At 43.5% G+C, this 27,706-nt stretch overlaps 1 protein-coding gene across 1 annotated transcript in view; it reads right to left on the bottom strand.

Moving 5' to 3' along the window:
* The window catches only part of ARHGAP32 (Rho GTPase activating protein 32), a gene marked incomplete at both ends in the record, with an annotated part of 114,117 nt that overhangs the window by 39,249 nt on the left and 47,162 nt on the right, over window positions 1-27,706 (bottom strand). The window contains 6 exons of the mRNA XM_080357853.1: window positions 3,951-4,032; window positions 10,296-10,373; window positions 11,330-11,452; window positions 13,006-13,098; window positions 14,795-14,932; window positions 23,030-23,116. Of these exons, the coding sequence (XP_080213979.1) occupies window positions 3,951-4,032; window positions 10,296-10,373; window positions 11,330-11,452; window positions 13,006-13,098; window positions 14,795-14,932; window positions 23,030-23,116 (601 nt within the window). The remainder of the gene's footprint in view (window positions 1-3,950; window positions 4,033-10,295; window positions 10,374-11,329; window positions 11,453-13,005; window positions 13,099-14,794; window positions 14,933-23,029; window positions 23,117-27,706) is intronic.

Below are 27,706 nucleotides of genomic sequence, written 5' to 3'. Positions count from 1 at the left end.
AAACACCCATTGAAAGGGGTTCATTTCATATCAAGCTCAGCTTGGCTCTATGCAGCGCAAAACACGACCGCAGCCCCAACCCTTCAAGCTGTTTGGTGCTTAATTCCCTAAACAATTCATTAGGACCCAAGAATTGTTAATTCTTTTGTCCCGAGCGAGACTGAGGAATGGGTGAGAATGACTCCAAAGTTTAAAAAACACTAGTTTGTTTTGTTTTAAGACGGGAAATATTACGTACTTATCCCTTATTTCTTCACTGAAGCTCTAAGTGACCCTCTGCAACCTGCATCTGTTTCCCCACTGAAACCAGCTGCCCACCTTTACAGACCTTCCAACAAATGGACTTACTGCGGGCAGGCTGCAGAAAAGACTTGGGACACAACAAGATGCTGCTCGACAGCAAAAGACACGAAACAAATTGCATGAGGTGAAGCGCAAGATGTGATTTTAAACATCGTCAAACTAGAAATATGCAGAATGAGGAGGAGGAACACACGGACAGACACACTGTTCCCAGGAAAGACCAACCGGAGATGGACAGAAGTGAATGAGAAGTGGAAACACCATCACAATCTACAGGCAACTCCCAAATGATCACTTAGAAGGAAAATAACCCAAAAACGTTATTCACTTTTTTTTCTTCTAAGCGGCACAATGAATATTTAAAAGATTCACTTCTCACTGAATATCTGACATTCAAATGCAACCTTTACTGTGTATCTCTATAAAAAGCTTTATAAATACGAGATTATTCCATCTATTGTAGTACTGAAATTCAGCTAAATTGTCAGTAAATGGTATTAGCTATGAAATATTAGATATCACGATAATAATTTAGGCTAAGAAGTTGCCATTAGTGCATTGCACCTGAGTAAGAATACAGGAAAACATCAGAAAAAAGGACAGTGCTCAAGAAATCTGGGGTTCGATGAGCCCCATGACCTTCCTGCAACCTCACAGGGTTTTTGCATAAATGGAAATAGAAGCATTCCACCTGAGAAAAGGGCGTTTCCTACAGCACTGGACATGAAAAAATGGGGAAAAACACAACACTAAAGAGAAAATGCCACCCAGCAAGTAACTTCCAAGGCCTCCTGAGTGCCCATTTTTCTCCTTGTATGACTTTCTTGTTTGTACAATGGTTGAAAAAGGAAAATGCTGAACAATTTTGTTGAGCAATAATGAGGCTGACTTTATTTTTCAGGCAATAGCTTGTGCACATACATGCACACACACACACACACATATATATATATATATATCCATCTCTGCAAGCGTATCTACCCCTAGCAGTATTTTAGGAGACGATCACTTTGATCATGCAAACTTCATTGTCGAATACATCTCAGAGGTGACTCAAGGTAAAACCAACATTCTTTCTTATTACATTTAATTTTCAGAGTTGAATCAAATGGACGGTTTTCCTGTATGGTCCATTTCCGCTCATTTATTGCAGGCACTGGCTGCATTATCACTGATGTTCCACACTCAAGGAAATGGTTGTTTTTAAAAGCAGAGTTTGCACTTCAATCTGACCCTCCTCTCCCATTCCCTGTGTCTCCTTTTCATTACTTGTACTGCATTATAGACCATTGCAATATTTTATGGTTCTATTAAAATGCTGTCCCTATCACTTCTGCAAATCAAAACCTCTAATTATAAATAATAATAAAAATGCAGAGCAGGAAGTTCTTCGCTTTCCATCTGCTTTCCATTAGATTACTCAACCCAGCCAAATCTATGGACACACAAGGAGTTCTATGTTTGTAAATTCCTTCACGGCAAAGAGCTTTATGCTGGAGACACAAAATGTCCTAGATGCTCTGCACAGCATATTTTGATTAAAGAAAATAGAGCTTGCATGTTGATAAATACATCTTATCAAACCCAAATCTAAAGCTTCACATTAATTCTAGATGAAATACCCAGCTAATGTCGAGTAAGGACAAAAGCTCCAAGCGGTTCCTTTTAGAAAAGTCTCTGTTCCTTGGGAAAAGCCAATCTGATGTTTGAAGTATAGGTAAAGGGAGGAAATTAATTTATGTGGCTATTAAAGCGTATGGGAAATATCTGTTTAAGCCATCGATTAGAATACACTAAATGCACCGCACACCACACATCATTTTTGACTCCAGGCAGATGGGTTCCTCGAGTTCTCCACCACCACATTCAACGTGCGGTACCTACAGGAACCTCCTCCCCGACTCCTTCCAGCACTCTTACTTCCCAAGGTGGAAAAACTAGAAAGCATAATGGTACAAAGAGATGGCGTCATAAACTGTGTGTGCAAAAGGAGGGCAGGAAGGATTACAGAAACACCCGCAACATTTGTTCGAGCAACCCTTCCATCTGAAAGCTCTAGAGCGTCTTTTGCCTTTAATTGTAAGGCCACCAGGGATAGCCTCATGGCTTGGCAGCATCTTTCAACTTATTACTTTTAATAGGGCTTGTGCTTTTGGTATCAACTCTATAACCAACATTCCCAGGACTGGAAGAGGAAATCCACCCTCTGGTGTGCTGTTAAAGCCAAACAGAATCTATTAATCTACGCTGTTTCGTTATTTCTCATTAGAACATAGCAAGAAACTACTCACTAGCAGCTCATGACATTTAATTGCCTGAGCCGTATTTAATAATAACCACGTGCTTGTGACTGTGTCTATCGGCCCAGCCTGTATTTAGGTTTAAGGCTGCCCTTGTCCACATGCTTCAGCAGACAGAGAAGTGACTGATTCCGGTATTTAGAGATCAGCTTCAAACACCAAGAGGCAGATGCTGCTTTCACGGAACAACCACCTGCTGCAGTGCTTGGAGTCGCTCACGAGCTACGTGCCACTGATTGCAGCAAATACATTCGCATGTTCCCAGAAATAACAAAGGCTGGAGATAGCGATGGCTGCGAAAACCATTTCCCTGCCCTGGCAGCATGCAGATTAATGAACGCGGTGCGCCAACAGCTCAGGGTGGTCAGGGCTTTCTACCACTGAACCAAAGGTTCCAAGCTCTAACACAAGATCTGATAAAATGCATTTCCCTCAGCGGAAGTCAAACTTTTCAATCGTGTCTATTTGTTTTAAAGTATCAAGACAGCAATTCCATAAGATAAGGAACATCATTAAAATAGAGAAAACAGATGAAAAATACACCAGTTAACCAGCTTTCCAACTCAAGCTGCCGCCTGCATGGCGTCTTAAGAAAGATCAGCAATTTCAAACTGCTCTTCTTGATGAACAAGATACACAGATATATCTTTATATAGAGGAATGTATAGTATTGTTTTTAAATGGAAGAATAAACCAAAAGCTTCAGCCCCAGTAAATTCTGCAGAGATCTCATTATGACATCTATCTGCAACCACTTCCCGCAGACACATCTCATTTTCTGTTTGTTTTTCCTTTCCTCAGCAGAGCTTGCTGTTCATTTGCCTGTATTTCATACCATACACCACTGTCCAGAGCCAGCAGGAAGTAGATGGCGCCATATACCCGGAGCAGAAGCAATTACAATTCCAAGTTATGTTATATCTGACTACTTCCATCAATCCCCAAACACAAAGAAGTTTCCGGCACTTAACTAATCTGTTCCAACTAAGCCTGCATGAACATTTTTGGGTTGCCTATATGTTCTATATGAAAAAGATCTAATATACAACATGCTCTGGACAACCAGAACTACCGGAATCAGTAGTTACAGATTGCTGAAGGTATCTTAAATTCTTACAAGCTATAAATCTTTCAAATCATGCAGAAGATGAAAGACATTCAACAGTGTCAACGATTCCGAGAGAGTTAAAGTGTGGATGATACATATAGAAAGTATAACATGGTATGTAAAAGGGACGGTCAACACACAGATTATAACACAGTATGTATAAAGGAAATATTAAACATGGAACACCAAAAACACAGCTCCATTTCACGTCACTGCATCATAAAATGTCATATACATACCTGGTTTTGGCACAGAATTGGTCACGGACTGAGGAACTTTGTCGTTAATTAGTTCAACGCACTCACTAGGAAAAAATCCAACCTGTAGTAAAACACAAAGAGAGGCAGAATACTGAATGCAGTGTTTTTAAGATCTGGATTTTCCTCAAACTCTGCTTGTCTGATGCTCCGTAACATTATCCAACAGAAAATGACCAGGGTAAGACATTCAATCTCAGAAGTGAGAACAGGTTTAACAAAATATGCACAGAGCAAAATGAGTTTGTAAGTAAGAACCCAGTGATTTGGCCACAGATAAAACCAAGTATTTTAAGAAGAAACAGCACTACATAGCAAAAAAACCTCTCCAACAAGAGCCAGAGCTGCTGGTGCATGCTCTCATATCTGCTTCTGACCACAGACAATCCAGTGCAGCCGCTGTGCCTCAGTTTCCCTACCAGCAAAGGATGAGGGAGAATAGCACCACAATATCCATTACTGAAAAGCAATTTCAGAGAACAGCTGACAAACATACCACACGAGCTATTCAACTGTTACGATTTCTCCGTGTATCTGCTCATCAAGTTGGAACGGAAAGAATATTCCAGAAAGAAACCCCAGAGGCAAGTTTCTCCTTTACAAATATTTGAAGATGCAACGACCCACCCTGGGCTCCACACAAAATTATCACAGCCCTGAATGCAGCTGCTTCTCTGCTGCATCCCTGACAATGGAGACGACTCCAAGCCCCCAGTTCAGGAAAGGTCCTCTGACTAATTACTTTCAAATGCTAATTTGCAGCGTTCCTGCACTGACCTTTTCCCCCTCTTGGAGATCCTGCAGACACTAATCCAGCAGAAGGGTTAGAAACAACAGTGTGGGGAGGACTTTTGTGCCCGCAGAAGTTCACATGCCCCTCAAATGTCTCCGTATCTGGGGAGAAGTGAAATTATTTCCCTTTTGCTGTTTAAGGCTTCAAGATGCGACCAGATGGGAGTTTTACACTCCCCAGCATCCCAACCTTTTCTCCAGTGTTTTCCTTCTTGCTCTTGTTCCAATTGAAAGTCAAACCAGAATGGAGACACTGTCAACTTTTATCCTTAGTCCATATTTCCAGATTGATTTTCTTTTCCTATCCTACCTCTTCGCCCAACCCAGCTTGTGTGCTGTGCCATGTAATTCCATCGCTGCCGCCGTCCTGGGCAGGATTTCCTGCCCGTGTCAGGCATGTGCTGGGGACAGCTGAACGCATCAAGTCTCTCCACGCGGCCGCGGTTCGGGCAAGTGCTGCGACAATCCGTGGCAAAGGGCCAGCGGACGGGCCCCAAGCTCATCTGAGCAACAGAACTGGGCCAGGACCGCTGCCAGTCGTGTTAGTCCATCTAGGAAACTCCCTGGAGCCACAGCACTGCAAGTCTGGCAAAAAATCCCTTCTCTGTTTATCCATCTTACACAATTCCCTGATGGATCCAATGAAAAAAAACCATCTTTTCTTACTCCAAGTTGATTTTTCACCCATAAAACTCCAAGCAATTTAGGAGTGGTGTCAGGCATGGTGTGGCCAGGTGAACGCCACATACTTTGAAATGATTCCAAATTCCCTAAGGGAAGTGACAGTGAATAGCAAAACCAGATAACTCCTCCTCCCCACACCCCTGGAACCCAGCAAGGCAACGTTCTGCCCGGTTACGGGGACGCCTCAAGTGACCCACAGAACTGAAAATCCCATCCAAACCCCAAATAACGGATGGTCCAGCCAGGTCGCACTCGCTGGCTGTGCCAGGTTTGCAAGGAGATGATGTCTTGGCGTTACGCGATGTAGGGGTGATTTTTGTGCAGCTCAGTGATGCTGCTTTGCCAGGAGATGCTGAGAAAAAGGCTGATCGGCACATAAAGTACCGATATTCAAACAAAATGCATTATATGGTTTTTAAATGCTTTCCTATAGCTGAGAGTCTCTCTTGGGTATTTCCTGTGCAAGAAATACAGGAGATGATTTTTAAGTTATGAGTCTCAGCCCCTTCACACAACCGATACATTTGGGAGACTGAAATGATAGAATTCCTTTCAATCTCAATGCTTCGAGAACTTTTCTTAATTGCTCGCAATGTCTGTGCCTGAGATGCATAAAGAAACTTGAAGTACTTAGACACCAGCCTTCCCTTAATCATAATGAAAAATGGTGGATCAAGATCCAACCCAAAATCCCACACTGTAATCAAAAGCTCATTTGCCTTTGATTGTTAACATAATGTTTCTCCTGTTTCTGGATGCAATATGCGACACTAAACATGAATTTAGAAATGAAAGAAGACCCAAGATGCTTATGTCATTGCTTCGAGATATCTTGGAACCTTCCCCAAATATAAAACACTATCTCTGTTCTCTATGTATCATATTTGCCATGTTCACAACTAATAATTATAATGGATTTTTTTAGGGAAATAGAAGTTTCACTTGTGCTACTGTTGACAAGCTCTCTGATGTTACCGTATTGGTATCAGTGCTAATGGTTTATACTTTCTGACTTATTTATTCAGATTTTTCTTGCAAAATCCCCATGAGATCATCCTCGGGGTCATAACCTATAACTTGCGCCTTGTTCCCACTCACTTAAAAGATGCTGCTTCTCCTCCCATGGAAAGTTTTCCACGATTTTGTATAAATAAATGAGTTTAGTCCAAGAGTTAATCTCAACAGATGAAGCAAGACACTATTAGAGTCTGAGCCAGGATTAAAGGATTTGACAACGTACAAAAATTAATAGCAAGGGTAGTATAGATATTTAGAAAAATATAAGGTCATCTAAAGGTTAAAAAAAAATCACTACACACCTTAACCAAAGGAGGAAAGCACAGCCTACTGTATGTAAATATTTCTGCAACAGATACTATATCTGTTTTCAGTGTTCAAGGAGAGAACTCAAACGAATGAGAAAGTAGCAGCAACATAAATGGCAAATGAAACATGGAGACATTTTGCATTTGTTTGTTTTGATATAGGCTAATGTATGGGTTCAATTTTATTCCAAATTGGTTTCTTTTTTGTACTAAATCACGCTGTGCTGCCTTTCGCACCGCGTTCCCAAATCTGTGCGTGTGCACCACAATTCAAACTTGGGCTTCTCATTTAGAAACTGCTGTTTCCAAAGCCACAAAAATGTGTTCTTGTCTTCCCAGGACGTGTTCACATCACAGACATGTTAGTTATTAGAAAATGATGCACAAGGAGAAAAAATTACATGCTCTGAACTAACACTGTGTTACTCCTGACCAATCCAAGGCACAACACGTCCCTTTTGGGGAAATCTGTTCCATCTTACAGCATGGTTCAGGTTCAGCATGGAATATGGTTTGAAAGCAACCAATTCAGGCTTATGTAAGTCCAGTATGGTCCAGTTATGCACACTCTGAATAGTTCTGTGTCACCTGGAGCAGTTTTGCAGGTTGTTGTTGAGCAGTAGTGCAACTAATGAAACTCCATCCCAAATACACAATTATTCAGAACATCAAAAGGGCAGTTGTGCATCAAAAAAGGGGCCTGTCCCTAATGATTCAGCTGTCTGAAACAGAGCTGCTGATTGAAAAGACAAAGCATGAAGGAAAAGGAGAACAAAGAGGCCTGGAAGGCTGTTAATGTGGAGGTGGCTGTAATTTAGGTAACAATCTTACAATGAAAGCAGTGACTCACTAAGGGCATTTGAAAAGAAAAAGGCTTGAGGAAAAATGTCTTTAAAATCATTTTAGTTTAACTAGAGAAAATGATAAGAAGCCTGGTGGGTTGTTTTGTTCTGCAGAGGATTAAGTGTCTTGTGATGCAGTCGTTAGATCAGGTACAGAGAGGCTCGGAAAGCTGAAGGATAACAAGAGTGGTGATTCACTCCCCAAGGACAGCTCTGCCTAGCCAGGAATACACTGATTTCCATGCCGAATCAAAGCCGCGGTTGGAAAGGAACACATGTGCAACCTATCGGACTGGCGCTCCTGTTGAGATCTGCAGAGCTGCCTCTTGTTCATTTGCACAACACAGAGAAACCTGTTATTCCTTCTAATACACTTGCAGAAATAAATGCACTTCTGCACAGACATCCACAAGTCACAGCTGGTTTAAATGCCCAAAACCAGGTAAGTTCTTTTAAGGCAAGAAGTGGTTTTTTCCCACTTTTGGCAGACCCTTGCTCTCCTCCTATCAAGACATTATTTCCAGTGTAACTGGGGTCCACCTGAGCGAACCTGGTTCTGTTCCCAGCACAAAGCAAAGACCTGGGAAGTAACATGAGGAAACTCTCCAAACGTTTGGTCTTTGGACCTCCTCCTTTCAGCCCTTATCAGAACCACGACCATCTGGCAAGACAGTCTTTGCTGATTTATTTTATTAATTAAAATAACTGAATCAACAGTTTCCTATCACGCGTACAATGGCTATTGCTCCTAAATGCAAACAGAACTGTTTGCCTATAATAAATGCTTTACAGCCTGCACAGGTTCATCAGTTCTTATACATAATATGATAATATTCTTTTTCACCTATGCACTATTTTACGTATTCATCACGTACATTTCTGTAACACATCTCTAGATCTGGTGTACTAACACTAGAGAGAAATTCCCCCTCTCTGAATTCCTGTCTCACTGCAGCGGTTTGCATGGCCAAAACATTCCAGTAAAACAGGAAATGTACTTCTGTATCCTTATAGCTTATGAGTCTTGAACTTGAAACACAGGTTAAAAACTCTTTCCCTCTCAGTACAACACTAGAATTTGTGTTTCTTGGTAGCCAAGGGCACTTCATGGAAATGCAAAGCTCTGCTAAGTCCATTTCGAAGAAATGACAAAAATTGTCAATTCACAGGAAAAATGCAGTAAGAACTGAGCTAGCAGCGCTTATGAAGTGACCAGGCTGCTCCCCATCTCAGCTGACGGGCAGTACCTGCTTAAAACACGCTAACTTCATCTTCTGCAGTTGTGCAAACACATCCCGAGAGCTACTGAAACATATATTGTGGCTGCTGCATTTTCCAGCAGTGTGGTTCAGGAATCTGAGTCACACTGTGAAAGATTCTTGCTTATAATTTAAGACGCGAGATTATTCCACCCCTGATTTTTTTGTTAGGCTGAAACACGGTGCTGTATTTCTGCAGCTGTTCGGGTCTGTTTTGTGCAACATGCCTGCACCCGTGCACAGGACACAGAGTAGTTGTGGTTTGTGTTATTGATTCACTTGGAAGTCAGATGTGGCATAGATGGATCATTCTGAGTCGTGCTAAAGCATTTCATTAACTTGATAGTAGGGCTAATACTGCTTTAGGGCTTCTAAGAGCAGAACAGAAGTTCCACAAAGACATGACACTGTTCAAAACTAGAACAACAGTCAAGTTTGTTCCAGAAGTATCAGTATGGTAACTCTAGGAACAAATTTAATTTCAGAGCAGCTCTCATATGTCAACACTGCTCTGATTTTACAAGTGAGATATTATCTGAACTCCCACATCTGATACAAAGCCAACAAAGGCCGTATCTCATGTGCTCTGGCTAATCTGACAGCAATGTAATAGTAGCACTAACGCTCCGTTCAGCTGAGATTTGTCGTGTTTGGAGGTCCAGCCGCACACATTCCGGTATTAACGGCAGAACCACGGTTCGGATCTGGCACAGAAAGGTCTGTCAGGGAAAAGCTGAGCTACTCTGAGAAGGTTTCCAGGCCAAAATACACAAGTGGCTGGTCAATCCTGATCCTCTCCTGAGCAAACTCTGAATTCCACCTACTCACAGACAGCAACTGCAGTGTGAAAATCCCTCCTGCTTGAATGGAGACGAAATGTGAGACACCACAGAGTGAGGAGGTAGAGAGTCAGTTACCTCAACCTTCAGTAGCTTTTGGGTTCTGTTTTTCCCAAAATTTCTTAATGAGAAAATCCAAGCTAGGGAACAACTGGTTTTTTGGAAGGAAAGTGACATGTCAACACAAAAGTTTTGGTACGTAATTCCCAGGTATGTTTGGGATGTTTTGAAAATTCCATCTAAATCTCTCTGCTAGAGCCTTTCCAGAGACCAGGAACATGGACACTGCCCAATAAACGCAGATGTGAAAGCAGAGGTTAGTGCTGCCTTCTCCGAGTCAGCGTGTTACCAACTGCTTTTCTCCGCATCCTCCACGTTCTGCCTGATCTTGTTTTAGGCAGTGGAAGGAATGGGATGATTTGAATAACAGTGTCAGCTGCTTCAGAGGGGGCAGCAACCTGAGCTTGCACAAACATCAGGCCAGCTGTCGATTCAGTGTCGCGGCTGGGAACGCGTTCTGTGAACATGCTGCTGAGTTTCCTGCCTTTATTTAAGTTGCGTTAGCACGTGTGCTGCTCGTGCCTACCTGAAATCCGTGTTTGCCCCTCCACCACGTGGTCAGCTCCTTCGGCGGCATATCGATAACAGACACGATGTCTCCCACCTGCAAGAGATCGACAACATCACTCAGAGCTTGTGAGGAAAGCACAATTCAAATAACCGCGTTCTTCAGCACCGCAAAAACTGCAACACTCGTGAGCAACTGCACCAATGCCAACCTTGAGACATCTGCCTTTGTAAAATCAAACTGGGAGGCAGAAGAGTTACTGCATTATACAAAATACAGGATACAGCTGTTCCGAAGGAAACAATTCTCAAAAGCGCCGGCTCTCTGCCAAAGGGTACAGAGGCGTTCTGATTAAACCGCAGACATAAGTAAGCAGCGATGGTGTGAAACACGTCGGAAAATATTCTCAAGTAACTGAACTAATTTTTACTACGTGCCCTATATGTCTTCTTGTCTCCCTGCACAGCAAAAAGAGATCCCTTTGTAGTTCCCAAACTGCCCCAGATGTGCTTTTCTCAAATAGAAAACAGAGGAGGGGCGATGCGGTGTTACAGCAAAAGGAAGGAAAATGTCCAAGGGGAGCAAACACGTCTTCCTGAAACCTCATTCCACGACAGAAAATGAGACAGACACAGCCTTGCTAACAGGAGCACCGGCTGTGTAAACTGGCCAATGAATAATTGAATTGGCACGTGTCCACATACGGACATATGTGGACAGTCTTCCTCAACAGATACAACATACTTTTAATCCTCTGCACAGTACAAACTATGCAGGGTCTGCTGCTGCTCAGAGAGCAGGCTGGGGCACTTGGCAATATCTGTTTAATCAGGAGATACTAATGCCAAGTAAAGCTATATTTTAAAGATGACTGAACTCCTCCCTGCATGCACCCAATCCAAATCTAACGTTTAATCGAATCTTCTCAGCTTCACCTCACAAAACATTCTGAAAGGGTCTGAATATCTTCCTGATGTGTGCGCATACACACAGACACATGTTACGCGCTTCTGTATATCACAACAAGGAACATAAGCTCCTTTAATATTTACCTCAAAGGACAGCTCATCTGCTGCCTGAGCGATGTATCTCTTAATAACATGGGCAGCAGCGATAGCAGGAACGTTAATGGATGATTCCTCATGGACCAGCAGGTGATTCCCCTTGTTATCAATCTGCAATAGAGAGCAGAGCAGAGCGTGAGGCAGCCGAGGACAAGGCGGGAGGCGTTTTCATGGTGCTCACACATGGCACAGACTTGACGCTGATGCACAGAGACAGCCCAGCTCCCCCAGGACAGGAGCTCAGGGCACAGCACACACACAGAGGACGAGCAATCCACAAAGAGCATTTCCCAAGGTCCTAATCCCCATCCAACTAACGAGGAAAAAGCTGCGTTTGTGCATCTTTGCGTACAAACAGGAACACGACACCGAACATGACGCCTCGACACCAAATCATATTGTTTTTCTTGAAGTACTTAAAATGGCAACATGAAAATACTACAAAAAGTCTCTGAAAAGGGGAATTAATGCTCACTGAAGAAAGGAGGAAATGCTGTCAAACTAAAAGCTATAGCGTCGCTTTCCACCTTCTCCCACCCTATTATTTCTTTTTCCTAAGAAAACACTGCTCCCGTTGCTGTGATCATCAGCCTACTTTCAAAATCCCTACATTTTGGCACTCATGTAAAATTGGTGAGACTCTCAGTTAATCAGAAAGGTTATTCTGTACTGCAGGAGCAATAGGTTTGCTGTGATTTCCAGGTGTTGCTGTAAATTCTCATTTCATTTTTCTCAATAACTTCCTTCCCCCCTTCATGCTGAGAAGGTTTCCAAGCTTTTACTTCTCCCAAAGGATTGAAGGGTGAGGAGCGTATTAGCGGGGAAAATTGCAGGAAACCGCACTCAATCCTTATCGCAGCCATTTCAAAAGGAATTGCAACGGTCTAATAATAGCTGTTTCTATTCCTGGTGTGCAGCAATATCATCAGGCAATGGAAATACTCAGACTAATTAGCAACAGCATCGCTGACACAGACAGGTGGCCTCGAGCACTTTCGCCCCATTTTCTCCTGCACTCTTTGCCCAATGAGCTCTATTGTTTAAGATGGAGAAGACCGTTAACAGAGAAGCCAAAGCTGCAGCTGCAGTTGACAACACACAAACAGTGTCTCTGCAAGCACAACGTCGGCTCTGTTGAGCAGTTAAACCAGCAGTGATGGCAAACAGCAGCAGATCATCTTCATTGTTTCTGCAGCTATTGCAAGGAAAAATAATACAAAAAAGAGAGCAGACAAACACCATAACTGAGATGGCTCCTATAGCTTTACAAACTCGTCACAGCTGCAGCACTGTCTTGTCAGAAAGGAGTGAAAAAATGTGCTTTCTGCACACTTTTCCCTAGAGATTTCAGCCATGCACTGGATTTCCACAGGCAGCCCCTGATCCAGCCACTGCTCCGCCAGGATTGCCACCTCCCTTTCTGATTATCAGAAAAACGATGTGTCTTTGAGTGACAAAATCACAGCTCCTATATTGTTAATGCTAGATCTTTGTACTATACCTTCCGTGGCCACCTGTAGCATGGGAAATAAAGCTTTCGGGGTACCATTGCAGTGGCACCTGCAGGTCTGGAAGGATGATAGCTCTTTCTGCAAAGGCAGAGAGCACCTTTGTGGCTTTCTCTGCTGCTGGGAATAAAGAATGAGCCGAGCTTTGTACTTTACCTCCATCCACGTGAGCGCGGGTCCACAGTTGATCTTGTTGCCTGCGATGGCAGAGAGACGTGCCAGGTAAGCCATCAGCATCTGGGTGACAAGCTGGAACAGAAAGGGAAAGACATAATGAGTTTTTCTGCTAATACACCGTAATTTGGAAAGACTTCTTCAGACTCGGAGAGACCATAAATTATCCATTGCCACAGGCGAGTGTTACAGAGATACATTCCCTTTTGCAAGGAAATCTGTCATTTGAAGGACAGCAAACTACATACAGTATTACAATGATTACACAAAAAAATGCGTAAAAAAGTAGCTCCCTGTGAAAGTAATAATGTTATTTTTATAAGATATGTATTTTGTAATTTCTCTTGTCAAATCTAAAGTCCTCCTCTCATCATTAATTTCACATATAAACAAATATTTTGTATAACGGCCATCAAACATATCTGAGGACCATTTAGCCAAATAAAACACTGGCTGCCATTGTCACCCACTTGCAAAACCCTAAAAATGTGGTAAATCAGACCAGCCTCTTGGTGAAAGAGTAATATTTCAAATAGCAGAAGAGGCTTTTAAAAATACACTTATCATTGTGCTTTCTGTGACAGTAAACTTGCTTTTATTAAAGAGAAGCTAGTGAGGCTTTTCACGTGACAGTGTTACAAAGCAGTATTGCAGCCCAGAGTTTGTAGGACTGTGTAAAACGTTGTTCTCCTTAAACATCTCTTCAAATATGGTCAATTCAAAATAAAAAATATAGTACGAGACACCACGCAGCTGCAGAGCAGTCGAGCTGTTCAACATCTTCACATCTTCACAGACATAATGCAGATTTTCAGGCTCACACTATCAGGATTTTGGTGAACTTGTGCAAACATACAACTACATGTGCCAGAGGGAAGTGACCTGCGAAATGAAGCCACGGGCACTGTCTGCCACTGCGATACCTGCTCTGCTTGCAGGCCAAACAGGGTTTGTATGCTCCACTGGCTCAAATAACCTCTGTGGCCACAATAGGATGAGCATGAGCCAGCACTGGGCCCTTGTGGCCAGGAAGCCAATGGGACCTGGGCTGGGTTAGAAGGGGGTGGTCAGTAGGTCAGAGAGGTTCTCCTGCCCCTCTGCTCTGCCCTGGGGAGACCACACCTGGAATCTTGTGTCCAGCTGTGGCCCCTCAGTTCCAGCAGGACAGGGAACTGCTGCAGAGAGTCCAGCGCAGCCACCAAGATGCTGCAGGGAGTGGAGCATCTCCCGTGTGAGGAAAGGCTGAGGGAGCTGGGGCTCTGGAGCTGGACAAGAGGACACTGAGGGGGGACTCGTTCATGTTTACAGATATCTAAAGGGTGAGTGTCAGGAGGATGGAGCCAGGCTCTTCTCGGTGACAGCCAATGATAGGACAAGGGGTAACGGGTTCAAACTGGAACAGTTTGGTATTAGTCCTGCAGCGCTCAGCCCCAGAACAGCATGATTTCTGAGCAATGTAAGTTGCTAACATCAAGTCAGGAAATAGCCGAAAGTTTCCAGGGACATAACAAAGCTCTTATCTAAGGTTTTAATAGCACAGCATCGTTCTTGACACTCTCCATAACCATTCGGCAATTTGCAGCACATTAACTCTTATTAAATTGCAGGGAATTTTGCTTTAAATCAGTGAAATTAAGGGTAGAAACACATCCTTATTGACAGTAATCAATTTCCCAATCTAATGCATGCCGCATTAAAACTACTTTGTACATGCTCAAAAGTGTCTCGCAGCCCCTTGGTGGTGACTGTGCTTTAATTGCTGATAATTCACCTCCGGACTGTCCTTCAGGGCATCGGAGCGGGGCAGCTCGGAGAGCTGGGAGAACCGCCGGTCGTAGATACACAGGTGAAGATGCTTATCGAGCACTCTGAAATCTTCATAGCTCCGCTTCACGATCCAGCTCCTCCCCTGGAGAGACAGGAAAAACAATCACGTCTTTATAAGCTCCTCACTAGTTGGGGTTAGATGGGGAAAATGGCAGTTTGTGCAGAATCTGGTCAACTCTTTTCTCAAAGCATTTGAAAGTGATGAAAGCACCTCACTAGTATTTTCATGTTTGAATTTCTAGATATCCATTCATGCCCCAAGCCTCTGTTTTACTTGTTTCCCTGTGGGGCTGGATGGGGCTCAGCATCAGGAGATCTATACAAAGCTTTTAGTCTTAGGAGGATTTTGTAGTGTTTTCATACACAAGGTGTCTTTCCACAAATGCAAATTACAAAACAGTTCCATAGTGTAAAATTAGATTCACATAGATAGAAGATTAAGCAATTGGGGATCTGAAGGCAGAATTGGAGCTTGCAAAACTTCTGCCACATGCCCCAGGCAAATCTGCAGCTCAATTAAAATAAACAATGTCTGATGAACAGCACTAGCTGCAGATTTACTCCTGAGTGCATATCATTCCCCCAGTTAAAATACTGACAAGACACAGACTGCTTCAGGGGACAAGGAAGGGACCATGTCAGCAAAGCATCATTTGCTTTGTGAAGCTTTAAATATCTGCTTCTAAATGCTTCATGGCCTATTATGATCAATAAAAAATCTTGTAATAATGCAGCAGTTTACAGGTCAAAGTGCTTTATGAACAGTCGTTAATCCTCTCAACGCTTCCTAAAATGAGACTATTCCTGTTTTGTGGATGTGACCGCGCACCTCCACAAAGCTCCCCCACCTTCTCTGTCCAGTGCAAAGCGCTTCTCCAGTCTTGTCTTTCCTAAAATCAACAGCATGGCCTTGTTTAAAGAGGAAAACATCTCTATCAGCGTCACACGCTCTGCTTCACACTCCACATCCCGGGGGGAAAGGATGAGACCGTACTGATCCAGGATCTCCCGTGGCACAGCGATGCTCGGAGACAACGTTGGAGGAAGAAATGAGCTTGCTCCAGGTTACATGGCCACTCAAAGGCAGGGCCAAGGATTAAAAGTGACACGGGGATGCTCGGCGACCAGTCTGGAAAGCAGGGAAGCGCATGCTTGAGAGACACGGCTTCATTTCAGCTTTCCATGGGGGCAGTAGCTGTGAAGTGTGATTCCAGTTGCGGACGCGATGCCCTCCTCACCCAGGCTACAAAACAGCTTCAGCTTCCCAATCGCAATTCTGCTGTATGAATTTATCAGGAAAATCATCAACATCACTTTCCTATTAACATCCAAAGCCTGCAAGGCAACTGTAAACGCAAAACCTATTGTATTTTCTGTCAATTTATGTAACACAACTCCAGTCAGTGCACTGTGCCCATAAGCTCTGCTTTCACACCACAAGAAACCATCCGGATTTCACAAGCCTACAAAGAGGGAATCTACACAGGACACAAATGCTTTGTAATTTCTATACGTTATGTCATTTTACTTTTCATCTAAAGGAGAAAAACAAAAACAGGAGTGCAGGTCTAATTATCTTCAAAAAGATGACAGCCTTTCCAATTCCTCCACCTTTTGCAATTAAATGCTTTTTGCTCTCCTGATAAGTTGCCAGTGTGACCTTCAGCTGAGCAAGGTTTAGTCACCAACGTAAGGAACAACAGACCCAGAAATCGCCGCAATCCCTTGTTTGCTTCTGCCAGCTGCGCTTAACAGGCCATTTCCATACAACCTCATACGCTGCCCACACAGAGAATAAACCTGTTTGTGAAAGGATCGCAATTCTGCCATTAATTCTGTTAAGACTGTAGACTCGCAGTCTCTTTTTAGTATGAATTAAGACAGTAAGAGCTCGATTTATTATAAGACAAGACAGGCATAGTTGGGGTCGGCAAACTGCTGGTCCGTGGGACGGCGTGTGCAGAATGGACCGTACGGGCAGTGCTCTCCTGGCTTCTGATGGATCCCGTTCTATATTATACCGGCAACGCGAGCAGGGAGGGGATGAAGGAGCAAGGACAGCTTACCCCGGGCCAGCAGCGGTGTTTCTGGCCCCAGCATCTCCCGCAGGTGCAGAAAGGTAACCCCGAACCGCAGCTCCGAACCTGCAAACTGCGGCACTCCGGCAGCTGCTAAGCAACCAGCTCCCTGAGCCGTCCCTGCTCACAACGCAGATTGCCACCAGCAGAAAGTTACTCCAACACCCTCGATGCGAATACTTCCTAATACCCTACACAGTTTTGAGTCCGCCGCAACTGAATTCCAAAAGCACACATGCTTCAGGTTGCTCTGAAAGCTGCATTAAGCAGATGTGGAGCCTGAGTGATCAATTCTAAAGAAGACAGGCATGCTCACAAAGGGCGCAATTTAACTTGATAGGAAGGAATCACTGCAGTAATCTAGGAAGGAACTGGTCAACATTTAGTGCTCCCCCTCGGATCTGCAGCACTAATCACAAGAAAGTCTTAATTCTCTCAGCTGCACCAAACAGCAGCGACCTCATTCAATACCAAAAACACTACAACGTTTCACTACGTCGATATTGCTTTTCTTGAGAAAATTAAAGTAATAACCCAACAGGAGCTTTACAGCCACAGAGGAAATACTTCAAAGCCACAGACAGACCAACTGCTACGTAACCACAACTACAACTCTACCGTCCTACAGGTAACAAAGCAGTGAGTGAATGCATATGTATTTTCAATTTATTATACGGGCATTGCGCATGTTTAAATACAACACCCTCTTTACCCTGTGTCCCAAATACACTATAATCCACTCAGCACTTAACCGCAGAGGAAAAACGATGTTTCATCAAAGTAAGCAAACACCACTATCCTTTCAAACAAACTCAACAAGAAAACCCTTTGAAAATGACTTGCCTGAGGTCAGTAACACAAAGCAAAGCCAAACTCAGAATGACTTGCCCGAGGTCGCTGCACAAACCGGAGCTCAGACAGATACAAATCTCCATTTCCTAAGGTCTCATTTCTTGGGCTCAACACTGAAGCAAACAGCTGATTTTTTAATTATTTTTTAAGTGACCAAAGCCTGGTTTTGTTAAAACTAATTGCCAGAAATAAAAGATTTTGTAGGTCCAAGACTTGGTGGGAAACTTTGCTGGAAAAACAACTGCATAACCCCAGTTGTGGCTGCCTTGCAACAGAACACCCGCCTAGCACATTATTTGCAAAATAACAGAAAATTAGAAGCATGGAAATAATTAAAAACATGGTGCACTTCCATTACAAACCCATTTATCATGACAGCCCAGAAGGAAGCAAAAAATCTTAACGGTACTTAGGAAATATCACCAAGAATATAAGAAATGTCCTGCTAGGCCAGGTCAAATTTATCAGAGCATGAGAGGAACTGGTTTACACCATCGGTTTAACTAAACCCTCAGTATAACCAGTAGGACGTAACTTGGAAAACCTTCCCAATGGAGAGCTTTGCCGCTTTGTTTGGTGACAGTAAATATTTGCTACACGCCATGAAAATGACACATCTTTGATTTATTGCTGAAGCGTCTTTACACACGTCCTTTATTTTGATGTGGTTTCTGTGCCTGGAGGCTGCCTTTTCTTTTTGTTCTTCACTAACCTGCTTGTTCTACATTTTATATCTAATGAATCTGTCATTTGGAAGGGTAGGTGCTTTTCCAAGCCCTATGAAGTCTATTTATGTGTAAGTCCTTCAGGTTCGAGGCATCATACCTGTGCGCTTTGATTTTTTCACGATGCTTTGCAGGAACATCCACCACAATCCTCATGGTACTTCAGATCTGAACCAAGCGCAGCTCTGGGAGAGGTGGTAAAATGGGTAAAATTGCAGGCAGACTGCTCCTCTACAACACATTTCCACTTGGTAGTTACGGGGCAGGATTCAGCGTCTGTTCGGAATAAACCCGAGTGTCCTCTCCAATTTGCGGCCAGGCCTGGCCTTGTGTGCAGAGCTCCCCGTGACCATCGGCAGCCCTGCCAAAACGCATCCCTTCCAGAAAGAAACCACAATCGCCATCCTGTCCTCTCGCGTTTCAACGCTGCTTTTCACTTTTGCTCCACAGCGACGTCGAATGCAATTGATTGATCTCTCTAATCCCAGAGCTTGTTTTCTGAAGGCAAAACGCCCAAAGGACACGACGTTAACAAACTACCGTATAATTGTAAAAGCTCCTGTCGCTTAAAAAACCCTTTCATGGCAGCAAAATTATGTGATATTGCATTTTATTCTGAGAAATTATCTTCCCTCGTGCTCATCGTCCCTTCCTAGACCAGGGCTATGCTGACCATGCACTTCAGCTGCTACGTTTCCACCATGGAAAAATCCTTAAGTATTATCATAACAGCTACAGAGTGATGCACGTTAATTACGCAGTTCCTAAAGGCTTCTATTGCAATTCAGTACTTTCCTCCCTACAGATGTTGGTTTACTTTCAAAAAGCCTGGAACAGACCCAGGTTTTTGAAGACACCTTGGCAGCGCTTTGAACGGAGCCCAACAGCACTTCTCAGGCCGCTTTCCAGCCTCATGCGTTCTTTATTAATCCACATTATTATCGTCACTTCGTTTTCATTTGTCGCTGTTGAGAGCAGAAGGCATGTAGTACATGACCCACGATCAACCATTCAAGCACAGAACACCAAATGATGGATTAGCTTTGCGGAAACAAGGATTTCAGTCGCTTTCTTTTGACTAATATAAACCAGCCCTTCTCGCTTGAGAAACGCTTAGGACAGAGGTTTCAACGTTTCTGAACATCTGGAAAGACAGGCTAAAAATATTTTGTCCATAAAGGCCTACGGTCAGGTTTAAAGAAGTTTTGGGGGACTTACAAATTACTACCCAGAATCACAACAGGGATTTCCAAACAGTTGCAAACACATGAGGGACAAAACTCCATGAGTAAACCTGTTTGGCTCTTAAAGAACTGTAGCCTTTCACAGGAGCTCTTACTCAGTAACCGTTCTCTAGGTGTTGGAGCTTCAATCACACAAGACAAAACCATTAATGTATTATAGAACAAGTCTTTAGGAGAAAAAACAATCATACAAAAGGGTTTTGAATGTTTGACTCAAAAACCCTACTGGAAACGATTTGTGGTTTTTAGTATGGACTACCACGTGGTGCAGCAAACCATACTTGAGACATTACTGAGTAAGACATTTGCTTCTGTGAAAGTAAATCCCACTCTCTGCTCCCCACAAACCACCCAGGATGGGGTGTCCTGTCTGTTCTTCCTCCCTGGATCCCATTTTTTCCTGGCATTCTCACCACCGCTCTCAAAACGCTCATTATTGCAGCGGCGCTTGCAGTCGTGGGCGCTGGATGGGGTCGCCCGCAGGGTTTTGCAGATGCTGTTCTCCAAACACGAGACACTGAGCTGTCAGTTCTGCTTCTACAACCTACCCGTGATAATGAAAACGAAGGATGAGACCCACAGAGACAGCCAGAGTTTAAGGTCTCCCTTGGAACTTCAATATCCACACAACCCGTCTCTTGTTCTCTCCTTGCCATTCAAAATTTCACACAAAAATGATGTTCCAAGTGTCGAAATAACTCAATTCTCAAGTTTTAATTAGTACTGCGTGCTTTTAATTTTGCTTTCATTTTTCAGAAAAGCTGAGACTGGCCATTCTAATGTTGTGATATTTAAACATGTATGCACACAGTTGCTGCTGGAATGTCACACAAACAAAAGCAAAATCATTGCAAAGGCGTATTTGCAGTCTGCTTTACATCTCCACAAACCTTTACCTTTGTCATTTGCTAGTGTTCTTGTTTAAATTTGTTCAAAGCAATCAAAAGAAGAATCCTATCTTCCCACTTTTCAGAAACACCTGGAACAGCTCTCTCCATATTCCCACTTCTTCTTAAGAGCTAATAAACTGGATTAATTTTTTAAGGTCCCAAAGTAGAAGAAAAGCTGAATAGAGGCTTAAGAAAAGCCCCTCTGAACCTGACACAAAGCTGGTATTTCACAAGCTGATTCGCAGCAGAAATGTCTCACAAACGCAACCCCCCAAAAAATGCGTTTCAAACCTTATCTGGGAAGGTTTTGCAAAATACACATGGAACAATAATTCTCTTCACACCACTAAAATTATACTTACAGATGGGAAAGAGTGGGATAGAATTTCCTCAGTGTAAATGCTGAAGTGCCGTCTGCCAAACGCAGCGAAGGCTGAGCTGGAGGTTTTAAAAGTCTAATGTTCAAAGCTTTGGTTTGCTGTCTGATACAGAGGGAAATGACAAAATAAATGTCTTTTTATGGACCACAGAACACACAGATTGTATCTGTACAGTCCAGACTGGGCAAGGCACAGCAGCATAATGCATCCAACCCAAAAGCTGGGTGTTTGGCCTATGTGTCTAAGATTCGTAATCTAAAACCACCAGGATGGCCAAATGTCCTTGCTCTTCTTCACGCTGTTTTTGTAACAAACCACGGATATCTTAAAGCTTTTAAATTTATGTGGATTTACTCTTGATTAAAAGAATTTACTTTCATTGTGTCCATCTGAGAAATGAGGGATTTTTGCAAGCTGCTGCCGTAGGCTGAACACCAATGCTTGCGGCACATCCAAACGGTGAGCAAAGTGAACTTGATTTTATAGGCTTTATTCCTCTCCTTGCTTCAATACTTTGGGCCTGATATAGACGCCTCCTGCCAAAATCCCTCCCCTCCATGAGCTATTTCACACCTCCCGTTCCATTCTACCGTGGAGCCAAATCCATGCAGACCGCGCTGGTATCCAATGTGTGACAGGATGGAATCTTGCCCTGGGCATTCGGAGAGGCCACGAGGTGTCAGGGGTGAAGAATCTCCACGGTAGAAATGATGCTCAGCTGTGCAGCTCCTTCCATGCCTTTCTGTTCATTGAATCCAGATGCCACGAGTTTCTCAGCTTTTTAAATATTATAGGGACAGGGACATAGACTGACATGCGAGAGGCAAATCACAGACTCGGGGTGGGGAGAAATTCGAGCTAGCCAGAAGGATTTATAAAATAAAATAGAATAAAATGAAATGAAAAAGGTGCTTTAGCTGTGTGCTGCCCCTGGGGCTTCTCCTGCACAAACACATTCTGCAGGGTTTAAGGACACAGTTATACCTGAAGGTGTCCCGTTAATTTTTTAAGATGTCAGTAAGGTAGGTAGAAAGATCAGAAGCGGGAGGTTTCGTGGTTAGAAAAACACTTTTCTATAAAATGTTGGCATTTCTATCAGACCACCTGAAATACTCGGAAAGAATATAAGGCTCATCTCAGCGTTCAGCACTGCAAATGCAGTCCCAAACGTATCCAAATGCTGATTGCCTTAAGTCCCCTGAAAAATCTCACTCCCGCTCACTGCGCAGCTCTTGGCTGGGACACAGCCACGTGTCCGCTGTTCAACTCTGGAGCGCTGCTTGTTATTATAGCTTGGATTGCTTTCCTAAAAAGTGCTTATTTTGTATGAAACCAGCTTCAACTGGGTTACAAGAATACAAGCAAAATGCCCCAACACAGGCAGCTTTGAGAGCTACTCGCTGCCAGCCTCTCCTCCTTCTCCCAAAAGCACTATATACACATGTATGTATCCAGTGTGCACGTGTGTACTTGCATGTAAGGGCTGACCGAGGAATTACTCCGTGTGTTCAAATGCAGGCAGCACCGGTGTGCCTGTTCCATATGCTTCATGTTAGCACCTGAGAAACACCAGCAGACTGACACAGAGAGCTCCGAAAAGACATCACAGGGATGGCCACTAATGTTCAGCATAAATCGATAAGATGGATGCTTGAAGTGCCGAGATGAATCGTGGAAAGGACTGCTATACCGAGACCAGAAAAAGGACCACACGCAGGCAGTAACTCTCAATTAAATCTGTCAATGCACCGTGTCTCCTACAAACAGCAATTTCATATCCCATACTAACCGTAGTGAGGATTATTTGCTTAACAGACTCCTTTTTCTCCCCTTGCTCCTTTCCTTTCCTGAAAGCGAGCTGGTGGCAGTGCCACAGACAGCATCATTTTGCGAGCAAGTGGAAAAAATGCTGCAGGAAAGTGTCACATCAAAATATTCCGAGGCCACGTCGCTAAATATCACACAATACAGTCTGCAAAACGAGGCGGGGGGAGAAAATACGGCATTTACCTGACAAGAGATCTGCACAAGGTAGACCAGCTCCTTGGATTCGCAGCCGTTCCTCGTTACTTCATTCTGTTCCTCCGGGAGCGAAAGCTACACCAAGGGGGTGGAGAAAAACAGGGAGAGAGAAAGGCCAGGTCAGTGAGCAGGGGTAAGCCAGGCATGTAACAACGCAGCAAACACAAGGGTACATCAACTTGCTCCGAGACACGGGGAATCGGGGAAGCACGTGTCTGCCTGGAGCTGTCAGATAGAAAATCCTCAGTGTTCACGGCTCACGCAGACCCTCGGATGCCATTGGGCTGTGGCTTCTCACCTGACAGTTTAAAAATAAAAATAGGGTTCCAAAATAAAACCACCATAGGAAGGCAAACTGTTCCAGCCTCTCGCTTAGAAGTCTGCAAAATGGATTGTTCACTGAAAATATCTCTATAAATATTCATATATCAGATAACAGTGATTCCCCCCACCCCCAGTTTTATTCATTTTTTAATTTGATATGTTCAAGCAGACATTAGAGAATAAAACATATCTCCTAATTTCTGTGGGGTCAAGCAATTGGCCACAACAGAGAGTTTTATGGCATCATTGATCACATATGGAGTCATTAAATATATCAGGATGTGCTTTTTTTCAGAGCAGTAAGGAGAAACTTAACCATGTCATTCCTGTACCTGTGCTGAGTGCCATGATGAATTCTACTGTTATTAATACTAATCCTGCTACTCCCACTAGTCTTGCTACCCTATACTTAAAATGGCTTACATTTCATTTTCTTCCCCAAAACCAGAATTACAAATGGATCATAAGACCAAAACAAAATAAACTGAAACAAAACCAACAAGTGAAAGCAGAAACACTTCAGAGGAGAAAAATCAAAACTTTCTGTATTTTCATTTATGTAAGCAGGAGAAAATCAGAAGCAGCTGATCAGAGAAAGAGGGTCTTCGAAAAGACGTTGGTATCGCAATGTTTAAAAGCCTTTCCCCCCGCAGCATCCCTTACAAATACAACACTCGAGAAAGCTCCTGGCTCTGACGGGAAATCCAGGGAGCACAAACGAAGGTCCCTCTTCACCTTAGTGGACACTGAACACGACCTACAGGCAGAACCTGGTTCACTCCCAAGTGGGAAACTGCTTTTCATCATCTCAAAGGACAGACCAAAGACAGCAGGGGCTGGGTGATACCCCTGTAAGAGTTTTAATGTATATCATCTGAAATAATCTGTATATAGTATTTATGGTAACTGATCAAAGCGTTCAACAGTGGTTGCTGATGACACCAAGCTGGGAGGAGTGGTGACACTGGAAGCTGTGCTGCCATCAGAGATCTGAACAGGCTGGAGAGCCAGCAGGGACAAATTTAATGAAATAGAACAAGGGCAAGAGTAGAGTCTTGAATCTGGGTAAGAACAACCCCAGGTTCCAGTGTAAGTTGGGGAATGACCTATTAGAGAGCAGCGTAGGGGAAAGGGACCTGGGGGTCCTGGGGACAGCAGGGTGACCATGAGCCAGCACTGGGCCCTTGTGGCCAGGAAGCCAATGGAACCTGGGGTGGGTTAGAAGGGGGTGGTCAGTAGGTCAGAGGGGTTCTCCTGCCCCTCTGCTCTGCCCTGGGGAGACCACACCTGGAATCTTGTGTCCAGCTGTGGCCCCTCAGTTCCAGCAGGACAGGGAACTGCTGCAGAGAGTCCAGCGCAGCCACCAAGATGCTGCAGGGAGTGGAGCATCTCCCGTGTGAGGAAAGGCTGAGGGAGCTGGGGCTCTGGAGCTGGACAAGAGGACACTGAGGGGTGACCTCATTAATGTTTACAGATATCTAAAGAGTGAGTGTCAGGAGGATGGAGCCAGGCTCTTCTCGGTGACAATCAGTGACAGGACAAGGGGTAATGGGTTCGAACTGGAACACAGGAGGTTCCACTGAAAGATGAGAAGAAACTTCTTCCTGGTGAGGGTGGCAGAGCCTGGCCCAGGCTGCCCAGGGGGGTTGTGGAGTCTCCTTCTCTGCAGCCATTCCAACCCGCCTGGACACCTTCCTGTGTAACCTCATCTGGGTGTTCCTGCTCCATGGGGGGATTGCACTGGATGAGCTTTCCAGGGCCCTTCCAACCCCTGACACTCTGGGGTTCTGTGACTGTCTCCGCTGTCTCAGAAGCAGCAGCTCGTCCCTAGCAAGCTGGCAGATAACAACAGTGATTACAGGAGTCTCCTGCAGTGGGTAAGTTATTGGTTATTCCTCTTGTAGAGACAAACAGGGGGGTAAGTTATGATATTCAGAGTCTTATTCAAAACCTCAGTAGTTCTACAGAGTAAAGTTCTCTGTGTGTGCACTGATCTTCCAGAACGGGGGTTAAGGACAACAAGAGATGGCGAGAACAGTTTCCGAGCAGTGGAAAGGCTGATGCTTTTCCTGGCAGACGATGTGTCATTGTTCCAAGGAAACCTGGTAATCTTTCTATGTTTTTTCCAAAGTGGGATTTAAGGTTAACCCCCTGGCAAAAGCAGCCGGACACATGCAGCTGCAATTTCTGCCACTCAAACTCAGCCGCAGCAAAAGCTCATTAAGGTTCCAAACCACTATTATATATCTGATAATTTTTTCTGACAGCATTAGGAACTGACTTATTTTATTTCTTCTTTCTAACCACCACACTTCTAACGTCTCCTTGATGTCTGTCCACTCGTTAATTCACGATGTTTGTGCAATTTAGCAAATCAGACGAGGGAAAAACCACAGGACAAAATGCCACCTTTATGCATCACTTTGGAATGTATGGATTGGGTGAAAAGTATGTCTGATGGCCCCGAGCAAGAAACATGAGGCTAATTTTCCTGTGAAATATCGCTATGTTTTCTTTAAAAATTTCTAGCGCCCAAATATCCTTGGGACAAATCCTGAAGAAATTAAAAGGCTGAACACTGATCAAACTCCGCGATGCAGACTCATTAAAGAAAAAGCTTTTATTACCTCTCGGAGCTCCAGCCTCCTACCAGACAATATTGCCTCTATCTCCCAGATTACCCTGGTGATTCAAACACCACTTCATCCTCACTTAGCTGAAAACATTACTTACATCAGTTTGGCTTGTAATGGGCACCTTCAAGACCCGTCTTTTGATGTATTTGAAGCTATTATTTTATTATATTTGAAATTTTAGGTTGGCGAATCTTTATACACAGGGCAACATTTTCTAACTAATTATTCTGACAGCATAAATGTATTTATCTGGCCTTTTTCCCCCCTCTCTCCAGATTTATCTTGCTAAATGTACTAATTATACTCCCACACAGTTCCCCATCTTCTGCTTTCTCCTTTCCTACTGAACTGTGGCTTGGGAGCAGGAAAAGCACATTTCAAACACAGCGGCTTCATTACCCAAGCGCAAATATCCTGAAGTGATGATGAAAGTAAAGACAAGGAAGACGTGTAAAGAATATTTTTACATCCAAAAACTCCATTTCTTCTTGAAATCTCAAAGAAAAACTCAAACGGAGCTCAACAAGACAAAAAAGAAAACCCATCTCCTGTAACGCCACAGAGATCACTACTCCAAGCCAACTGTAGAGTGACAGAATCACTCGCCGTATGTCTCAAGGGCACGGCACATGGTATTATATATTATATATTATACATTATCTCCAGACAATCAATGAAACACGGCGGGTCTGCCACACTGAGCTGCAATCAGCGCCGGTGTGAAAGAAATGTAAGTGAAGCTCTCCCAGGGCGGCTGGGTTTTCATGGCGATTCTGTAAAGCGCGTACGATACGGTTGGGCAGAAGCATCATGTCGAGTAATTTCGGCCACCCGAGTTTCCCGATATTGGCACTGAGGTTCACTGCATAGTCCAATTTTGTATCTAGAGGTGGAAATTAAACTCAAACGCACCTCTGCGGTAAAAAGGCAAAACGATCTCATGAAGGTATCCTGGTTTCCTGCCACGGATTGAGCAGAAGTAGAAAACACCATGGGAACATGTACTAGTGATATAGGTGGAATTAAACTCTGGATTCAATTCTCTTAGTAGACAGAAGCTCACATCAAACCACAGGTGTATTCAGAAGGTTGAATGATATGCAAGTACAAGCACTAAGTAAATTTAAAAGGTTATGGGATGTTTATTTTGCCTGTAGTTACTTTCAAAACTATTTTAAGCTTGCGAATCACATGAGACCATTTATTTCTGTGGAAGGATGATTGTTGAGCAGTCAGCATCCCTCCAACTGAGCTGCACCTTCAAGACTAATAAATCCTACCGTCGTTTATAAATATGCACAGCTATAGAAAAGGGCAGATTCTAACTCCACAGCAGGATCCTTGAGGTGCTTTAATCATACTGGATGCAATAACAGTCCCATGTGTGCCTTATATATATATATATATATGTGCATATTCTCATGTGGTCTCACGCTTTTATTTCCTCTAAATGTGTAAGAAGGTCAATCTTCATAAGCAATGAAATATTCATAAAAACTCCACAGATGCGGCCATTAGGGACTCCATTAGGCAAAAACAACTTTGTAGGGTCTGGAAACAGAATGTTTTCACAAAGTTAAAATATCTGATGTTATTAAAAACGAACTAATGAACATCCTGGAACTCCACCAGCTGAATTTACCACCTGTGGGTTTTCTGCTTGGAGTTTCGTGGGTTTGTGTGTTGTCTTTAAAGCTCTATATGA

The sequence above is a fragment of the Nesoenas mayeri genome (genome assembly GCF_963082525.1).
Source record: "Nesoenas mayeri genome assembly, chromosome: 22".
In the NCBI taxonomy this organism is placed as follows: domain Eukaryota; kingdom Metazoa; phylum Chordata; class Aves; order Columbiformes; family Columbidae; genus Nesoenas; species Nesoenas mayeri.
The sequence above is the reverse complement of the archived record's forward strand: the minus strand, read 5'-3'. Positions and strand labels throughout refer to the sequence as shown.